Source organism: Pelobates fuscus, chromosome 9, assembly GCF_036172605.1.
Source record: "Pelobates fuscus isolate aPelFus1 chromosome 9, aPelFus1.pri, whole genome shotgun sequence".
Taxonomy (NCBI): domain Eukaryota; kingdom Metazoa; phylum Chordata; class Amphibia; order Anura; family Pelobatidae; genus Pelobates; species Pelobates fuscus.
In genome coordinates, this window is record NC_086325.1 from 145,710,641 (window position 1) to 145,726,292 (window position 15,652).

Consider the following 15,652-nt stretch of genomic DNA (forward strand, 5'->3'; position numbering starts at 1 on the left):
CACCTTGTAAGTTGTATGTCCCCTTGCTAGGGGAAAGTCTGTTGTGTGAGCAGCGTGCTGTGAAAAATGTATGTGAACTATATTACCAGTTACGTATATACAGATGCATCTGCTACTGTGTAATGTATTTATACCAGATGTTGATATAGTGCTTGCTGTGTGAATTGTTGTATGTCTTATTGAATGGTAGGGGGTCAGTGAACATGGTGTTGCAAAATGCAAGTGCACTGGAGATCTGCCGAGTGCCCTATAGGTGGCAGTGTAGTTGGATACTGATTGTTATGTGAAATGTTGTTTGTCTGTTGACCTATAGGTGTCAGTGTTTTGGTGTTTGTAAAACCCCATGAAAATTGTCAACGTACTTGACAGACCTGTAGGTGGCAGTGTTGATAGAACCACTGTTGGTCTTGATGTGAAATGTAAATTATTGTGAATTAAACCTGAAGTTGAGCCCGTGCTGGAGTTTAATTTATGGTTATGTTTAAAACAATCATATGTGTAATTTATATTGGCTGGTAAATTGTATATGACATGTGAAGACAGTTTTGCTGTTGACCAGTAGGGGTCAGAAATGCTGATTGTATGTTAAAATACCCTTTAACCCCTTTAGGACCAAACTTCTGGAATAAAAGGGGATCATTACATGTCACACATGTCATATGTCCTTAAGGGGTTAATCCTACCGTTTGACAGATAGGAGTCAGTATAAAAGCGAAAATGCTGTATTTAGTTTGTTTGCTTATGAAGTGAAATAAAGTCTGAGAAGCCTGTAGTATACCAATTGACCGGTAGGGGTCAGCATGTAGGCGAAAATGCCGTGGTTAGTTGGTTTGTACATGAAATGCAATAATGTCTGAGAAGCCTGTAATACACTGAATGACCGGTAGGGGTGAGTGTGTAGGCACAAATGCAGTGGTTCGTTGGTTTGTACATGAAATGCAATAATGTCTGAGAAGCCTGTAGTACACTGAATGAATGTGTAGGTGAAAATGCAGTGGTTTATTGTTTTGTACATGAAAAGCAAAAACGTCCTAGAAGCCTGTAGTACACCGAATGACTGATAGGGGTCAGTGTGTAGGTGAAAAATGCAGTGGTTTGTTGGCTTGTACATGAAATGCAATAATGTCTGAGAAGCCTGTAGTTCACCGAATAACCGGTAGGGGTCAGTGTGTAGGCGCAAATGCAGTGGTTCGTTGATTTGTACATGAAATGCAATAATATCTAAGAAGCCTGTAGTACACCAAAAGACCAGTAGGGGTCAGTGTGTAGGCGAAAATGCAGTTGTTCGTTAATTTGTACATGAAATGCAATAATGTCTGAGAAGCCTGTAGTACACCAAATGACCAGTAGGGGTCAGTGTGTAGGCGCAAATGCAGTGGTTCGTTGATTTGTACATGAAATGCGATAATGTCTGAAAAGCCTGTAGTATACCAAAAACCGGTAGGGGTCATTGTGTAGGTGAAAATGCAGTGGTTTATTGGTTTGTACATGAAAATGCAAAAAAACGTCTAAGACGCCTGTAGTATACCAAATGACCGATAGGGGTCAGTGTGTAGGTGAAAAATGCGGTGGTTGGTTGTTTTTTACATGAAATGCAATAATGTCTGAGAAGCCTGTAGTACACTGAATGACTGGTAGGGGTCAGTGTGTAGGCAAAAATGCAGTGGTTCGATGGTTTGTACATGAAATGCAATAATGTCTGAAAAGCCTGTAGTACACCAGATGACCGGTAGGGGTCAGTGTGTAGGCGAAAATGCAGTGGTTCGTTGGTTTGTACATGAAATGCGATAATGTCTAAGAAGCCTGTAGTACACCCAAAGACCAGTAGGGGGTTTAAACGAATGATATGCATGAACTTGCAATGGTTTTAGAACAGACTTAGACAAAATGCAGCCGTAGTGAGGACCTGACCCGTGCATGGTGCCGTGGGACTGATGCCTGGCATAACGGGTAGGTCGACTTACGGTTTGTGAGTCACTTGGACACCATCCAAGGTGATGGATTGAAGAAAGAAGATGGTAGGCCGGAAAAGCCTGTGGCTGGATTCCTGACACCGCTCTGCTTAGAAAACCTCATGGAGTAATCAGGTAAAATGGCGTCTGGATGACCCGGAAGTGGAAATCATTCTGATGCTGACCTCAAGTGATATGAGTCAGGTAAGGGGTGTCCCTTATATAGGGGAGTGAATTAATTTAAGCCCCTCCCACAAATACAGGCCAAACGGCCTTAATACATATATATATATATATATATATATATATATATCTTTGTTTGAATTTATTAACATTATTTTTATATGTATATATATATATATATATATATATATATATATATCTTATACAAAAGTCATAATAAGTGTAATTTTTTAATAATATATACATATATTAATATAAAAATACACTTAAGAGTAAAATTACACACATATATATCTATATAAAAACTATATATATATATATATATATATATATATATATATTATAAAAATTAAATAATTAATTAAAAATACATTTAAAAATGTAAAAAACAATAAGTAATTAAAATTATATACGGTATATGTAATTTTATTCTAACTGTATTTTGATATTAATATATATATATATATATATATATATATCTCAAAATACACTTTGAATGAATTTATATATATATCTATGTGTAAATAAATAAAAAAAATAATACAAAATATATATATATCCATATACATAATTACATAAATTTCTAAAATATGCACGTAGACTTCAAATATATAAATATGTATACATATATTTAAATTCTACGTGCACATTTATGTAATATTTTTACATAATTAAGTAATTTTATTATTTGCAATTGGGGGGACCTGCCTCACAACCCAGGCCGAAAGTGCAGAGAATTGAATTTGCTCGCACTGTATTTTACCCTGTAACTTACTATGACACCCTAAAACCTTTACATGGGGGGTACTGTTTTACTCGGGAGACTTCGCTGAACACAAATATTAGTGTTTCAAAACAGTAAAACATATCACAGCAATGGTATTGTCAGTGAAAGTTAAGTTTTTTTGCAAAGTTAGAAACGGTGTGTTTTTATTTATTTTTTTTTCATCATATTTTATAAATTTTTTTATCGTAAATTATATTATAAGATGAAAATAATTGTATTTTTACAAATACCATTTAATGGCGAGAAAAACAGTATATAATATGTAATTACAGTTAAACACAAACACCGTAGAAATGTAAAAACAGCCCTGGTCCTTAACGATAAGAAAATTGAAAAACGGTCTGGTCACTAAAGGATGGAATTAAAGAAGAAGGATAGATTAAAGGATAGAATTAAAATTAGCAGTGTGGATTTCTACGTTTAGTTTTTTTTTTTTTTTTCAGACCATTTTTGTTGAGTATAGGGATAAATAAACATAATATAAAAATCCTAGGAAACGGCAGTCCCCTTTAAAGAATGAGTGAGCCTTGGCAATAAATAATATAGAAAAGGTTAGAAATTGTTTTACCACCAGGAGACAATGTATTAATATAAATCAAATATATATGTTTAAACTTAATCCAGTCTCTTTAAGACTCAGACTGGAGGGACCGTCAGTCTACACCTGATCTCTAATTGCAGATTTTAGGAACAGTGAAATTTTCTTTATTTAACTATAGCTGCTTATAGCCACAGTTTTGCAACTTAGGCCTAGATTTTGTACTTCATATTTGACGTTGCTACAATTCTGAGTTTATTGCATAACTCTGTTTGCACGTATCTGTTCTTTATTTTATTATAATTATATAATATTTACATTGTAAAACAATTCAATAACATGTAAAGATTTTCTCTAAATGTAATTACATTTTCTACAAGAATACTTGGAAACGTGGGGGGCAATTACGTGGTATGTAATCACCCATTACAGCACGTGGGATTTTGTCTGTATTAGAAAACAGTACACTCTATTTAGCTCTCTCCTTATGGGTTTTCTTTTGTTTATTTGGCATTTTGGAGCCGAGTTTATTTGAGTCTGCATTGGGTGGCCTAGTTACATCCTATGTTAGTGCTTATCCTTCTCTGATTTTTAAACCATTTCACCATTTGATATATTACACCTACAGCCAGTGGTAAGTGTGGTAAAAATATTGATTGATGTTCTGACCTTTTTAGAGAGGCGGGATATGTCCTCTCCAATATGCGAGAGACGCGGGATAAGGTGTGACGTGTATACATCGCTCAACGCAGCGTGATCTCGACTTTCCTGGCGTGCTTGATTCAAAATCATGTACCAGCAATTTACAGGGGAGAGTAGGTGCTGCTCCTTCCTACAATGTGAAATGTAAGAAAAAGGGGGTTAGAGACAAGGAACTACAGAAGGAATACAGGTATAATACAAAACAAATCAGTGGCGGTTCGAGTTGTATGCCATATATTGGAAAATACATCATAGTGATTGATTAACAGATGGATTGATTTTGTAGGCACCGACGAACAGACAAGGGTTCTTTATCTTCGAGCTAATATGAATTTTTGCCCAGGTCACCATTGTTAGGCCTATCTAGGCAAGATGCTTTCAATATCTGCAAATGTTGCCAGGCAGTACATATGAAAATAAAATTGCATTCTGGCTTTGAGTTCTACTTATCTTCATCAAATTAGAGTACAGCTAGAAGTAATGTGAAGACCAGGGACCATATAAGGTCCAGAAATCCTGGCCAGTTCCTGGTTGTATTTCTTTTCACTTTAGGAGGATCAGAGTTCATTAATGTTGTGAAATATAAATATTTGTAATAGAACGTTGCTTTTTTTTTTTTCTGGGTACAACTACATTTTTTATATTTTTTGTTAATGCGTTAGCCAGTATGTTATCACCTGAAGCTGTGGTGCTCCTTAGAGTTACGAATCTTGGAGGAGAATCGGTCGCTGAGCTTCTCAAGGCTGCGGGAGTACTCAAGGTTAATCTCGGCCTTCCTCCGGAGGAATTCACTCATATCTTGCAAAAGCTGCTGGCGAAAGTCAACCTGGATGTCAAGCCATTTCACCTGCTCGACCAACTGACTGCGGATTTCTGTGGAGGAGAGAGAGAGAGAGAAGGCACAATGAAGTAAATGGGTGATCTGTATTCAAAACTACTTCGAAAGTCCAGTGTATTTAATAAGTGAAGAAATATGTTCAACCAAAAAATAAAAAGACCTTAAAATGTATTCTAGGTAAACATGTGGCAGACTAAGGGCAGAATTTAAAGCTGGGTATCTTTCAGCAACCACCTAGCAAACTGAGATGTCACACGGGGTCAAAATTTCCCAACATAGATTTATATATAACAATATGTAAATCTTCCATTACCAATCTTAAGCCTCTCCAGTATATAAAGATCAGCCTAATACGCACCTCCCAATATTTAAACTGGACAAAGAGGGACACTTTTATTTTAGGGGTATGAGTAGGGGTGGGGGCCAGGGACATTTTAGGAAACTTACTAATAACAATTCATAAAAATAAAATGTGATTTTGAACAAGAACAATGTATCCTATTTACACAGACTGATTTCTCAACACATTTATTGTAGTGTAAAGACACATTACTGGATATACACTCTGACACATCGACAATATAGAGCTCCTAGAATAGAGGAACATTAGGAGAGAAAAGAGGGACAACGGGGTTAGCCTAAAAATAGGGACTGTCACCCCTAAACTGAATTGCTTTAAATAAAATTCATCATTTGTATGTAATAAAATTAATATATTAAGGCTTTATTTGTGTGCAGCGGAGTTTATTTATTTAGCCTTTGAGGTATTAATAGTTAGTAATTACCAGAAACTCGTTTAACATTAATACTTAATTTGGCCTTGAGTTAATATTGATATGCTTTTCAAATGATTTAAGATTTTCGGATAAACGTTTAAGACCGCCGAGCGGAGCGGTCGCAGGGAAGATCAGCTCCCGCACACATTGACCCTAAAAGCCTACTAAAACCGCTCTAAACCACCCAACTTACCCATCACTGCGACCCTCGATGGCTGAGGGCCACCGGACCGGGGAGAGGCTTGCCTGAGGGGTTTTAGTCCCCCGGAGGGGAGTTCTCTGCCGCAACGGGCGAGAGCTCTCTTGGCGGTGGGTGGAGTGGACGGCCGCCACTCCACTATCCTGCCACCCGGAGCCTGAAAGTCACGCTGCACAGGAACGGACCCGGCCCCGACCCCCCCCCCTCCTGGGCTGGGGGGGGTGATCCCAGTCCTCACCCTGTGGCCACACTCGAAGACCCCGCAGAGACGGCCTGGCGCCTCAATCTAAGATGGCGGAGGGCGCGTGTGAAAGCATCGCCTGACACAGACCGCTGATCCCCGCGGAACAGACATGCCAGGCACCTCACAGTGAGTAGGCAGAACGGGGCCCATAAGAGACACCCACCCCCAGAAGCTGATGAGAGAAGGAGGGGAGAGATGCACAGCGAAAAGCGGTACCACAGATACTGCCACCGGCAGCACACGCTGAGCTACCTCACCTCTACCAGAAACGAGGGCCGGAGCCCTAGACACAACGCTGCATTCACCCCCTCCCCCCCCAATCAATCAACCCTCCAAACAGCATCCCCTGTCCAGCAGCAGCCCAAGACCAGCAACAAACCACGACCGCGCCATGCAAAGCACAGGCCCTCAAGATGGAACAGAGCGCACCAGCAACCACCAACTACAGGGTAGCAGGCGCAGGACAAGCCGCTGGAAGCCCAGCATGAACTATCCCCACATGGAAGCCCACAGCTCAGCAGGGGATAGGCTGAATGACCACCTGTCTATGCTGACACACAAGGCTGGCGCCCAGGACAGACCACCCCACCATCACCAATGATACATGGCTGAGTTGCCTACTTTTTAGTTTTATCTGGCGGACACTAGCCCCCAGCCACGCAAAACGGGCAGAGCAGGTACCGCTCAATAACGGGACTCCCCCTGTGTATGAGGTGCCGGGACCGTCAAGACGTCAACTCCCCCGCAGAGGCAGAAGGGGTGACTCCGGTCGGCGGAGGTGATAGTGTTAAAGCGACCTCTCAACATTTAGCCTGTGTACCGCTTATAGCTAAACTGTATTAGCCTGTCTATATAGAACAATACTATGCAGCTTACCACACACTTAAGCGTAACTAAATCTGACATATTCACTACTAGCCTAGCATGCCTAACGTAAAATGCCAATGATACACACGCCGTTGTTTTCATGTCTTTTTAAAAGAAAAAAACAAATTGTGTTGTTTAACCTAACGTTGGCAGCAACTGATAATTCTATTGCAAAGCTATCTTCCTGTATTTTATCTTGATGTTGATAGAATCTCAATCTATAAAATGCCTAAACAGCATGATTTAAGCTTGTTCATATATATATATAAAAATAGTGCACCGTACTACCATACCCTAATGCTCTCCATGCTATGTACTCTTTGTTTTGAAATATGCATGCGGATTGCCTTTGCGGTACCACGTGCCTGAATGTTACCCTCATATGCACTGCAAAAAAATAAAGAATTTAAAAAAAATATATATATATATTTTTCTAAATATTAACAAAAAATATATAATATATAAAAATTAGCAAAACATTAAACAATTAAATGTTTTAAAAAAAAAAAAAATATTAAATCAATTTAAAAGTTTATCAGAAAATATGAAATCATTTGAAAATCCTATCAAAAAATATTAAATTGAGGCCTTTATGTAATATATATATTCTATCCATTTCCCACCAAAAAAAAAAAATGCTAAATCTGATTCCCTAAATGACTGAATGTCTTATGCATCCATTATTCACCCAAAAAAATAGAATAACATTGTACAGCGCTACCGAATTTGCTGGCGTTATATAAATAATAAAAAAATCAAATAATAATAATAACATTTTATAATTGCTGAGATTTGGTGGATAGATCGATAAGATAGCAATACTACAGTCGAGTCCACATCTCGCAACATTTTAGATTTTAAGTTAAGTTTTGATTCATGAATCTGTGAAATAAAAAAACATAATCAAGTCTTCCTTTATTAGATGATAAATTAAATGAAAAACTACCACCCTCCCATCCTCCCATCTGTATGAAAATGCTAAATATAATATAACACTGACATTTAAACCGCATCCGTGCATCCGCTGCGGAGAAGAATTATAGTTCAAAGGGAGATGCTAAATCATTTTTACCCTTTTTAGAGCCTAAAAGAACCCAGGCCATATTAACCCAGAGCCACTATTGTAAAGTACCCTGTCACTTTGTGTCATTCTGTATTGTAAGGATGCTGATTTCTACAGTCGTGTTGCCCTGAAGCGCTGAATGTAGCCTCTTTTGCTCGCTTGCACAGCGATGTAGCTTTAAGGAGATGACATGTTCTGTATGGGTAACAAAAATGAGACTTCCCCTGCATGCCTGTCTAGGGGCATGTAACACCAGGAAAGAGAGCGGTGACATGATGCATTTGTTTTAGTTGCCACCCAGGCTTAAATATGTGGAACAGTTTTTAAAGGTTGCTACGAGAGATTTCTATGTACACGACCTTGAATGCATTCAAGTGTCATTTCCCTTTAAGAGAGAATGCATGACCCAGTGGATTTAACTGGTAAAGACACACAAATGGTAAAATTTGAAAGCCACAAGATAGCGATCAGGGCTAGCCAAATCCCAGGAGCCAGGGATAATAAACGTGTTAAGAGTAACTGACACTTTTCTAAAAGTGACAGAGTTCCAACATATCTTCACCCTGGTAAATCGCTTGAAGCATGTAACGGGACGAGGAGTGCAGGAGGGGTAAATAAAAAATACACTGCTTAGAAATGATGTATATCAGCATGCGCACATGAGCATTTCTTCTAAAGTGGGGTACATGCCCTTACGTAGCAACCTGGAGCATATGATTTGCCAAGACCGTTGAGATGACCTCATAAGAAGGATGGACTGGATGAGAGATTAGTTTAACGTGACTCTACTTCTTAATGGAGCCCAGCAATCTAAACAGCAACAAGACTACTCTAGAGTTATAAATACCCAGATCTACTTAAAACATTAGAGTGTTCCCTTAAGTGCCTGCTTCTTATTTGTGATTTCTAAGTTCTTTGCTAACATTTCTGGATTGTCATTATATTGAAAAATGAGCTAAACTAAAGAGGCAGACAATTGCCCGTAGCACCTGCCTTGCAAAGACTTCTGATTGAGCTGCATTAGGAAGTCTGTGACTGGACAGCCACAGAAAGTCTGGTAACGCTGGGCAAACGGGGCAGCTGCCCCAGGCCCAGTTGCTCCTAGGGGGCCCCAGAGCAGCTGCCGCGTGGGCCCCGCAATTTGCAAAGCCCCTGTGGACCAGGCGGTGTGGCTGCACAGAGCCGCACCAGCCCGCACACTAAGGAGGGACCCGGTCAGCAGGGACCCGGTCGGGTGCCGTGGTGCTTAAACAGTGCGACAAGGCCCCTTCCTGTTCGGCAGCCGACTGGGAGGGAGTGAGTGCCGTGCGTCACTTCCTCCCACCGGAGATCAGAGCCGCGCAGGAGGAGGAAGGCAGGGAGAAGGGGAGTTCCAAAAGATAACTCCAAACTGCCTCACCCTGCCACTGGACCCCAGGGAAACCACCCTCCAGAAAAAGGTAAGAAACTGGAGGGTGGCTAAAGGTAGCATGTGTGTCAGTAGGTCTGTGTGTGTGTGTCAGTATGTCTGTGTGTGTGTGTATGTCAGTATGCCTGTGTGTGTGTGTGTGTGTGTGTGAGTCAGTATGTCTGTGTGTGTGTGTCAGTATATCTGTCTGTGTGTCAGACATACTGACACACACAGACATACTGACACACACAGACATACTGTGTGTGCGTGTGTGTGTGTGTGTGTGTGTGTATGTGTGTGTGTGTGTGTGTATAGGCCTGTCTGTCAGTGTGTGTCAGTATGTCTGTGTGTGTGTGTGTCAATGTGTGTGTCTGTGTGTTTTTCAGTATTTCTGTTATTATATGTCTATGTGTGTGTGTCAGTATATGTGTCTGTGTGTGTGTGTGTGTGTATGTCTGTACATGTATCTGAGTGTGTCAGTATGTCAGAATGTGTGCCAATATATCTGTCAGTATGTATTAGCGAATGTGTCAATACGTATGTCTGTGTGTGTGTGTGTATGTGTCAGTATGTCGGTCAGTGTATATGGCTGTGTAAGTATGTTCTGAATCTCTCTACTTTAGTTCCCCCACTGCATTGGGGTGAAAAGTGTGATTGGGGGTTGGGTGTAATTGGGGGGTGGGAGGGGCAGGGCCCAGGGGGCCCAAGAAAATGATTTGCCCAGGGTCCTATTCATATTATAGACGGCACTGACCACTAATAAAAAATGCATAATTACATGCAATGCATGTTTTAATTGGGGCATCTCAACTATATAGTGACTCTTTTTATTTTGTATTTGGTAAGTGGAGTGTCTCTTTAAATTTCTCCTAAATCTCCTGTGGTTACTGATATTGTTTAAAACCATCAAGCATTGCATTACTCAATTGCACGCTAAATGGTTTGTAAAAATACCTTGAATTTAACCAACGCAGAAAGGTCAAATTAATTATTGATGATTATGAATGCATTTATAGACTTTAGAGCATCATCAAAAATAACACTAAGACTGAGGATTAAACCAAATACAGCAATGAAAGAGGAAAACGGGTTTATATCTCATATATTCACAGGCAGAGGTGTACCTAGAATCCACTGGGCCCCGGTGCGAAAATTATCTGGGGCCCATCCTCCTTGATGTCTCATTCTCTCACCCCCCCATGTCTCATTCCCACGCCCAAGCCCCCCATTTATCTCATTCCCTCGACCCCAAAGCCCCTCCATGTGTCTCATTCCCTCTGCCCCTCCATGTGTCCCATATACTCTCCTCCTCTCCGCTAGCCCCATCATGTTTTCCATACCCTCCTCCCTCCCAGATCTCCCCATGTGTCCTATTTCTCCCTCTCCCACTTCCTGTGTCCCATTCCTACCTCTCTCCCCTCTCCAGCTGTCCCATTTCTCCCTCTCTCCCCCCTCCACTTCCTGTGTCCCATATCCTCCCTTTCTCCCCCACTCCCCTCTCTGTGTCCCATACCCTCCCTCTCTCCCCCACTCCAGTCCGTGTCCCATACCCTCCCTCTCCCGTCCCTGTGTCCCATACCCTCCCTCTCTCCCCTCCAGATGTCCCTTTCTCCCTCTCTCCCCTCCCTGTGTCCCATTCCTACCTCTCTCTTTCCCCCTCCCGTGTCCCACTGTTACCCATCTCTCCCCTCCCTGTGTCCCATTGTTACCTTTCTCTCCTCTCCCCTCCCCGTGTCCCATTGTTCCCTCTCTCTCCCCTCCCAGAGTCCCATTGTTCCCTCTCTCTCCCCTCCCCGTGTCCCATTGTTCCCTCTCTCTCCCCTCTGTGTCCCATTGTTCCCTCTCTCTTCCCTCACTGTGTCCCATTGTTCCCTCTCTCCCCCTCCCCTCCCTGTGTCCCATTGTTCTCTTTTTCCCCCTTCCCCTCCCTGTGTCCCATTGTTCCCTCTCTACCCCCTCCCCTCCCTGTGTCCCATTCCTACCTCTCTCTCTCTCCCTTACAGTATTTCTCTGCCGCGGTTCCCAGTCTGACGGGAAGTACACTGTCAACACAGCTCTCCCCTCCTGTCAGCATCTGGAACAGCAGACCCGGGCCAGTGCGGCTGTGCACCGGCCCATATGTTATCCAGGCGGCTCAGGGGTGAGGGGCCCAGTCGCAGCTACGACCCCTGCAACCGTGGTAGGTACGCCACTGTTCACAGGCTTTGCTCTGCGCTGGATTCCAGGTAAGCCAAACTTATTTGTCCAGGTTATACTGCAAATTGGGAGGGTGAGAGGGGGGGGCTTCTCCATAATGCTAAATAGAGCATTTAACTCAGTAAGGCCCCCACTCCCCTCCTCAAAAAGCATGGTGTACCCCATTAATGAAAAATAGCCAAACAGAAAAGAGAATTTACCTGGAGAATTTTTAAAATTCGGCTATTTCGGCTTAAATTTTGATATTCTACTTCGAAATTCCTGCAAATGTCCCTTTAATAAATACAAAAGACTGTGTTCCTAGTAAACACGCGGATGCAGAATTTTAGCCCCTTATTGCCATGTCGCTGGTATAGCTATAAAGACGGAACCTATGGTTATAGCAACTACTAAGATGCATCTAACAGCAAACTAGCAGGGTTATTCAGTAAAGTGAACATTCAAGGTCAAAATAGACGCACCAGAAAAAATTCTCTATCAGCTATACTTTCAGATCAGCTACTCTGACCTTAAGCTTAATGAAGCAGTCTTGGTGTATAGATCTTGCCCTTGCAGTCTCACTGCTCAATTCTCTGCCGTTTAGGAGTTAAATCACTTTGTTTATGCAGCCTTAGTCACGCCTCCCTGCACTAACACAGCCATCCTAAACACTTCCTGTAATGAGTCATCTAACAATTGCACTTCCTTTATTGTAAATTTTGTTTAATTTAGAATTTTGTATCTCCTGCTCAGTTAATAGCTTTCTAGACCCTGCAGGACTCTACTGTATGTAATTAAAGCTCAATTTAGAGAGCATAAAAACTTTAAAACAAGTTGTATCTGATTGAAAATGAAGCCATTTTGTTTTCATGCAGGCTGTGTGAGTCACAGCCAGGAGAGGTGTGGCTAGGGCAGCAAAAACAGAAACTAAAGTGATTTAACTCCTAAATGGCAGTGAATTGAGCAGTTAAATTTCAGAGGCATGATCTATACACAGAAACTGCTTCATTAAGGTCAGGTTTTTTTGGTAACTATAATGTCTCTTTAATATCTGACTTTTCAGCTCACCACAGTCCAGGGCTAAAGGGACACTCCCCAAATAGCTTGCTCAGGAGTATGTGCACTTCTTTTATTTTACAAAAAGAGAAGATTTCAATAGAAATTGTCACTTTTATAATTACATTTTGTTACACATGGTGGTCCATCAGACAACTGGTTCTGTGACTTTCAGGTAGTTTAGCTCAGTGAAACTAAACTTAAGAGTATATCTACTAGTAAATATTGTTTTTTGTTTATTTATTATATTGGGGGGGGGGGGGGAGTCAGTGTAGTGTCCCTTTAATTGGGAATTGTGGAGAGTTGACAAGGGAATTGCAAATAATATTCCAAATAATTGAAGTGGTCTGGGTGCATTGGTCCTATCATTTTAACCTTGCAATGTAAAACACTGCAGGGTATAATCCACCTCTTCCTTACAGCCACTAGAGGTGCTTGCAGCTTCAGACCTAGTAAAACTTTATCTGGTAATCAAATGCTGCTGATAGCATAATTTGATTGGAGGGATGTGGCGTTCTGTCATGCATGTCGACTTCCAATCCATTGCTCCAATAGTTTTGAGGATATCGTGGGGGATATCCGCTTAGATTCTGACATCACCAGAGAAGTAGCTGGAGACTGCAGTGGAGGAGTTCCGACACTGGGAACGAGGTGAGTATACTTTATTTAAAGAAACATTATAGTGCCAGTAAAACAAACTTGTTTTCCTGGCATTATAGTGTCAATAGGTCCACCCCACCCTCATGGCCCCCCTCCCGCCGGGCTGAAGTGGGAGGAAGGGGTTAAACTCTTACCTTTCTCTAGCGCCGGGCTCCCTCGGCGCTGGGGACTCTCCTCCTCCTTCCGACATCATGGGCTGAAGGCGCATGCGCGGCAAGAGCCGTGCGCGCATTCAGTCAGTACATAGGAAAGCATTTCTCAATGCTTTTCTATGGACGTCAGCGTCTTCTCACTGTGTTTTTCAGTGAGAAGCGCTGAAGCGCCTCTAGCGGCTGTCAATGAGACAGCCACTAGAGGCTGGATTAACCCATATGTAATCATAGCAGTTTCTCTGCTCTTGGCAGATAGGCCGAATAGTTAGGTGGCTTTTGTCCATCTTAATGCGTGGGTGTTTGAAAACATTTTACGCAGTTATTGCTTGGACAAGTTATATAAAACATGTCACAAATATTTAAAACGATACAAAATGAGAAAGAAGCAACTCAGGAAGAGGCTGGGTACATACTGGAAAATACTTAGTTTTTAGCAAAACAGATAATGAACAGGAAATACACAATTAAAGGGAATCTCCAAGTATCAAAACCACAACATTATTGTTGTGGCTAGGGTTCTAGAAGGTTATGGCTACAATTTCTCCAATTTTGGGGGAATTCCCAGGAATTCTTAGCCCACCTCTCTCTGTAAGGGATGTCATAGAATTAACTTACTGTCTTGTTACTAGTACGGGTATTGAATACCTTCCAACTGTGGTGTCTGTGAATCGGGATGCCGATGGGAGCGGTTAAAGGGACGACGACCAGTGATGCAATTTGCATCACTAATTCTGCCCTAAAGAAGGGCCCACCTGCAAAGGGAGTGTGTCCACCCAAAGAATTGACAGGTCAGTCTGGCATGAATGCATGCCAGGCTGTCTGCCAATCAAGTAGGCCGGGCCCTCAATCGCTGACTACACAGAAGGCACTAACGTTCCCTGGGGACCCCAAAAGCGTGACTCCAAGGAACAAGGACCCCAAAATCAGGACCCCAAAATCTGGATTTTTCGGAAGCCTGTAATTCTAGACTTTGAGCTCTGGGGTACAGCATGGTTCTGCAAAGCCAGGTTACTACTACCATTTTGGGTGGCCAACAATGAGTATCCTTAGCAGGGTGGCAATAATTTGCAGATGGGATTGTAATGAGTCCATTAGCCTTAGTACCATGTCTAGCACTAAATCACAATTCATAAAATACTGGGACCAGAGTAGAAATTCGTGGTTGTAGCATTGTATTTCTTACTTAGCTTCTTAATATTGGGCGTTGATTGGAATACAGATACAACAATTTGCCTGGCCGGTTGTGATCTGGTTTGGGGTTACATAATTGTTATCCAATGGTTCTTTTTCTTTCTTTTTTTCACGTTTAGGCTCCGAAAGTATTAAATGCTACTCTTCAGGTTAACTGATGTGGCTCATACTTGCTTCTGGCTGGCTATCTTTTATCTCACTATACTCAGGGGTTCTCTCTTGATTTCATAGAGGCAACTCTTCCTGGAGAATGATGAGGGACCCTAAAGTATACTGGCAGCTTCTTCGATGATCTATTAGTGTGAGGTTCAGTAGGAGGAATTCGGCACAGATTAATATCTTCTTCCACCACCGTGACTGCCTCTTTGGGTTCTAGAGCAGTAAACTCAAGATCAAGGCAGGACTGGGATAAAAAACGGAGACTTCCTAATAACATTGTAATAATATTTAAATGTAATTTAGAACAATCTAACAATGTATCTTATTACACACCAATAATATGGAGCTCCTAGAAAAGAGGGACATTTGGATAGAAAAGAGGGACAGAGGGATATGTGCCCAAAATACGGACTGTCCCTCCTAAATAGGGACACTTGGGAGGTATGCTGTAAACATTATTCCAATAGGTGTTTGGTTATACACTAAATATGACCTATGAATATGTGGTGTGTTTCTAATGCTAGGATGTATGCAGACTTCGATGTGACATGTTTTTTTATACTCATTCAGATTAAAAGCCCAAAGAATACAGATCCCCTTCAATAACACATGCTTAAGGCTGCACTGGCATGTTCCAACACAAATGCATGATCAATTGGCGCTTCCTTATATGTTGATTAGATTTTATTGATTAAGCCATTGCAATAATAATTACAGAGA

The 15,652-nt window shown here is 41.5% G+C and overlaps 1 protein-coding gene across 4 annotated transcripts in view; it reads right to left on the reverse strand.

Annotated features, from left to right (window-relative positions):
• The window catches only part of ARHGAP4 (Rho GTPase activating protein 4), a 118,996-nt gene that overhangs the window by 53,768 nt on the left and 49,576 nt on the right, over positions 1–15,652 (reverse strand). For all 4 annotated transcript variants that reach the window (XR_010085305.1, XM_063432666.1, XM_063432665.1 and 1 more), the window contains exons 2-3: positions 4,840–5,035; positions 4,130–4,292 (exon numbers count right to left, since the gene is read on the reverse strand). Coding sequence is in view for 3 of the 4 variants with exons in the window: in XM_063432666.1 (XP_063288736.1) it covers positions 4,130–4,292; positions 4,840–5,035 (359 nt within the window). In the remaining variant the exon portion in view is untranslated. The remainder of the gene's footprint in view (positions 1–4,129; positions 4,293–4,839; positions 5,036–15,652) is intronic.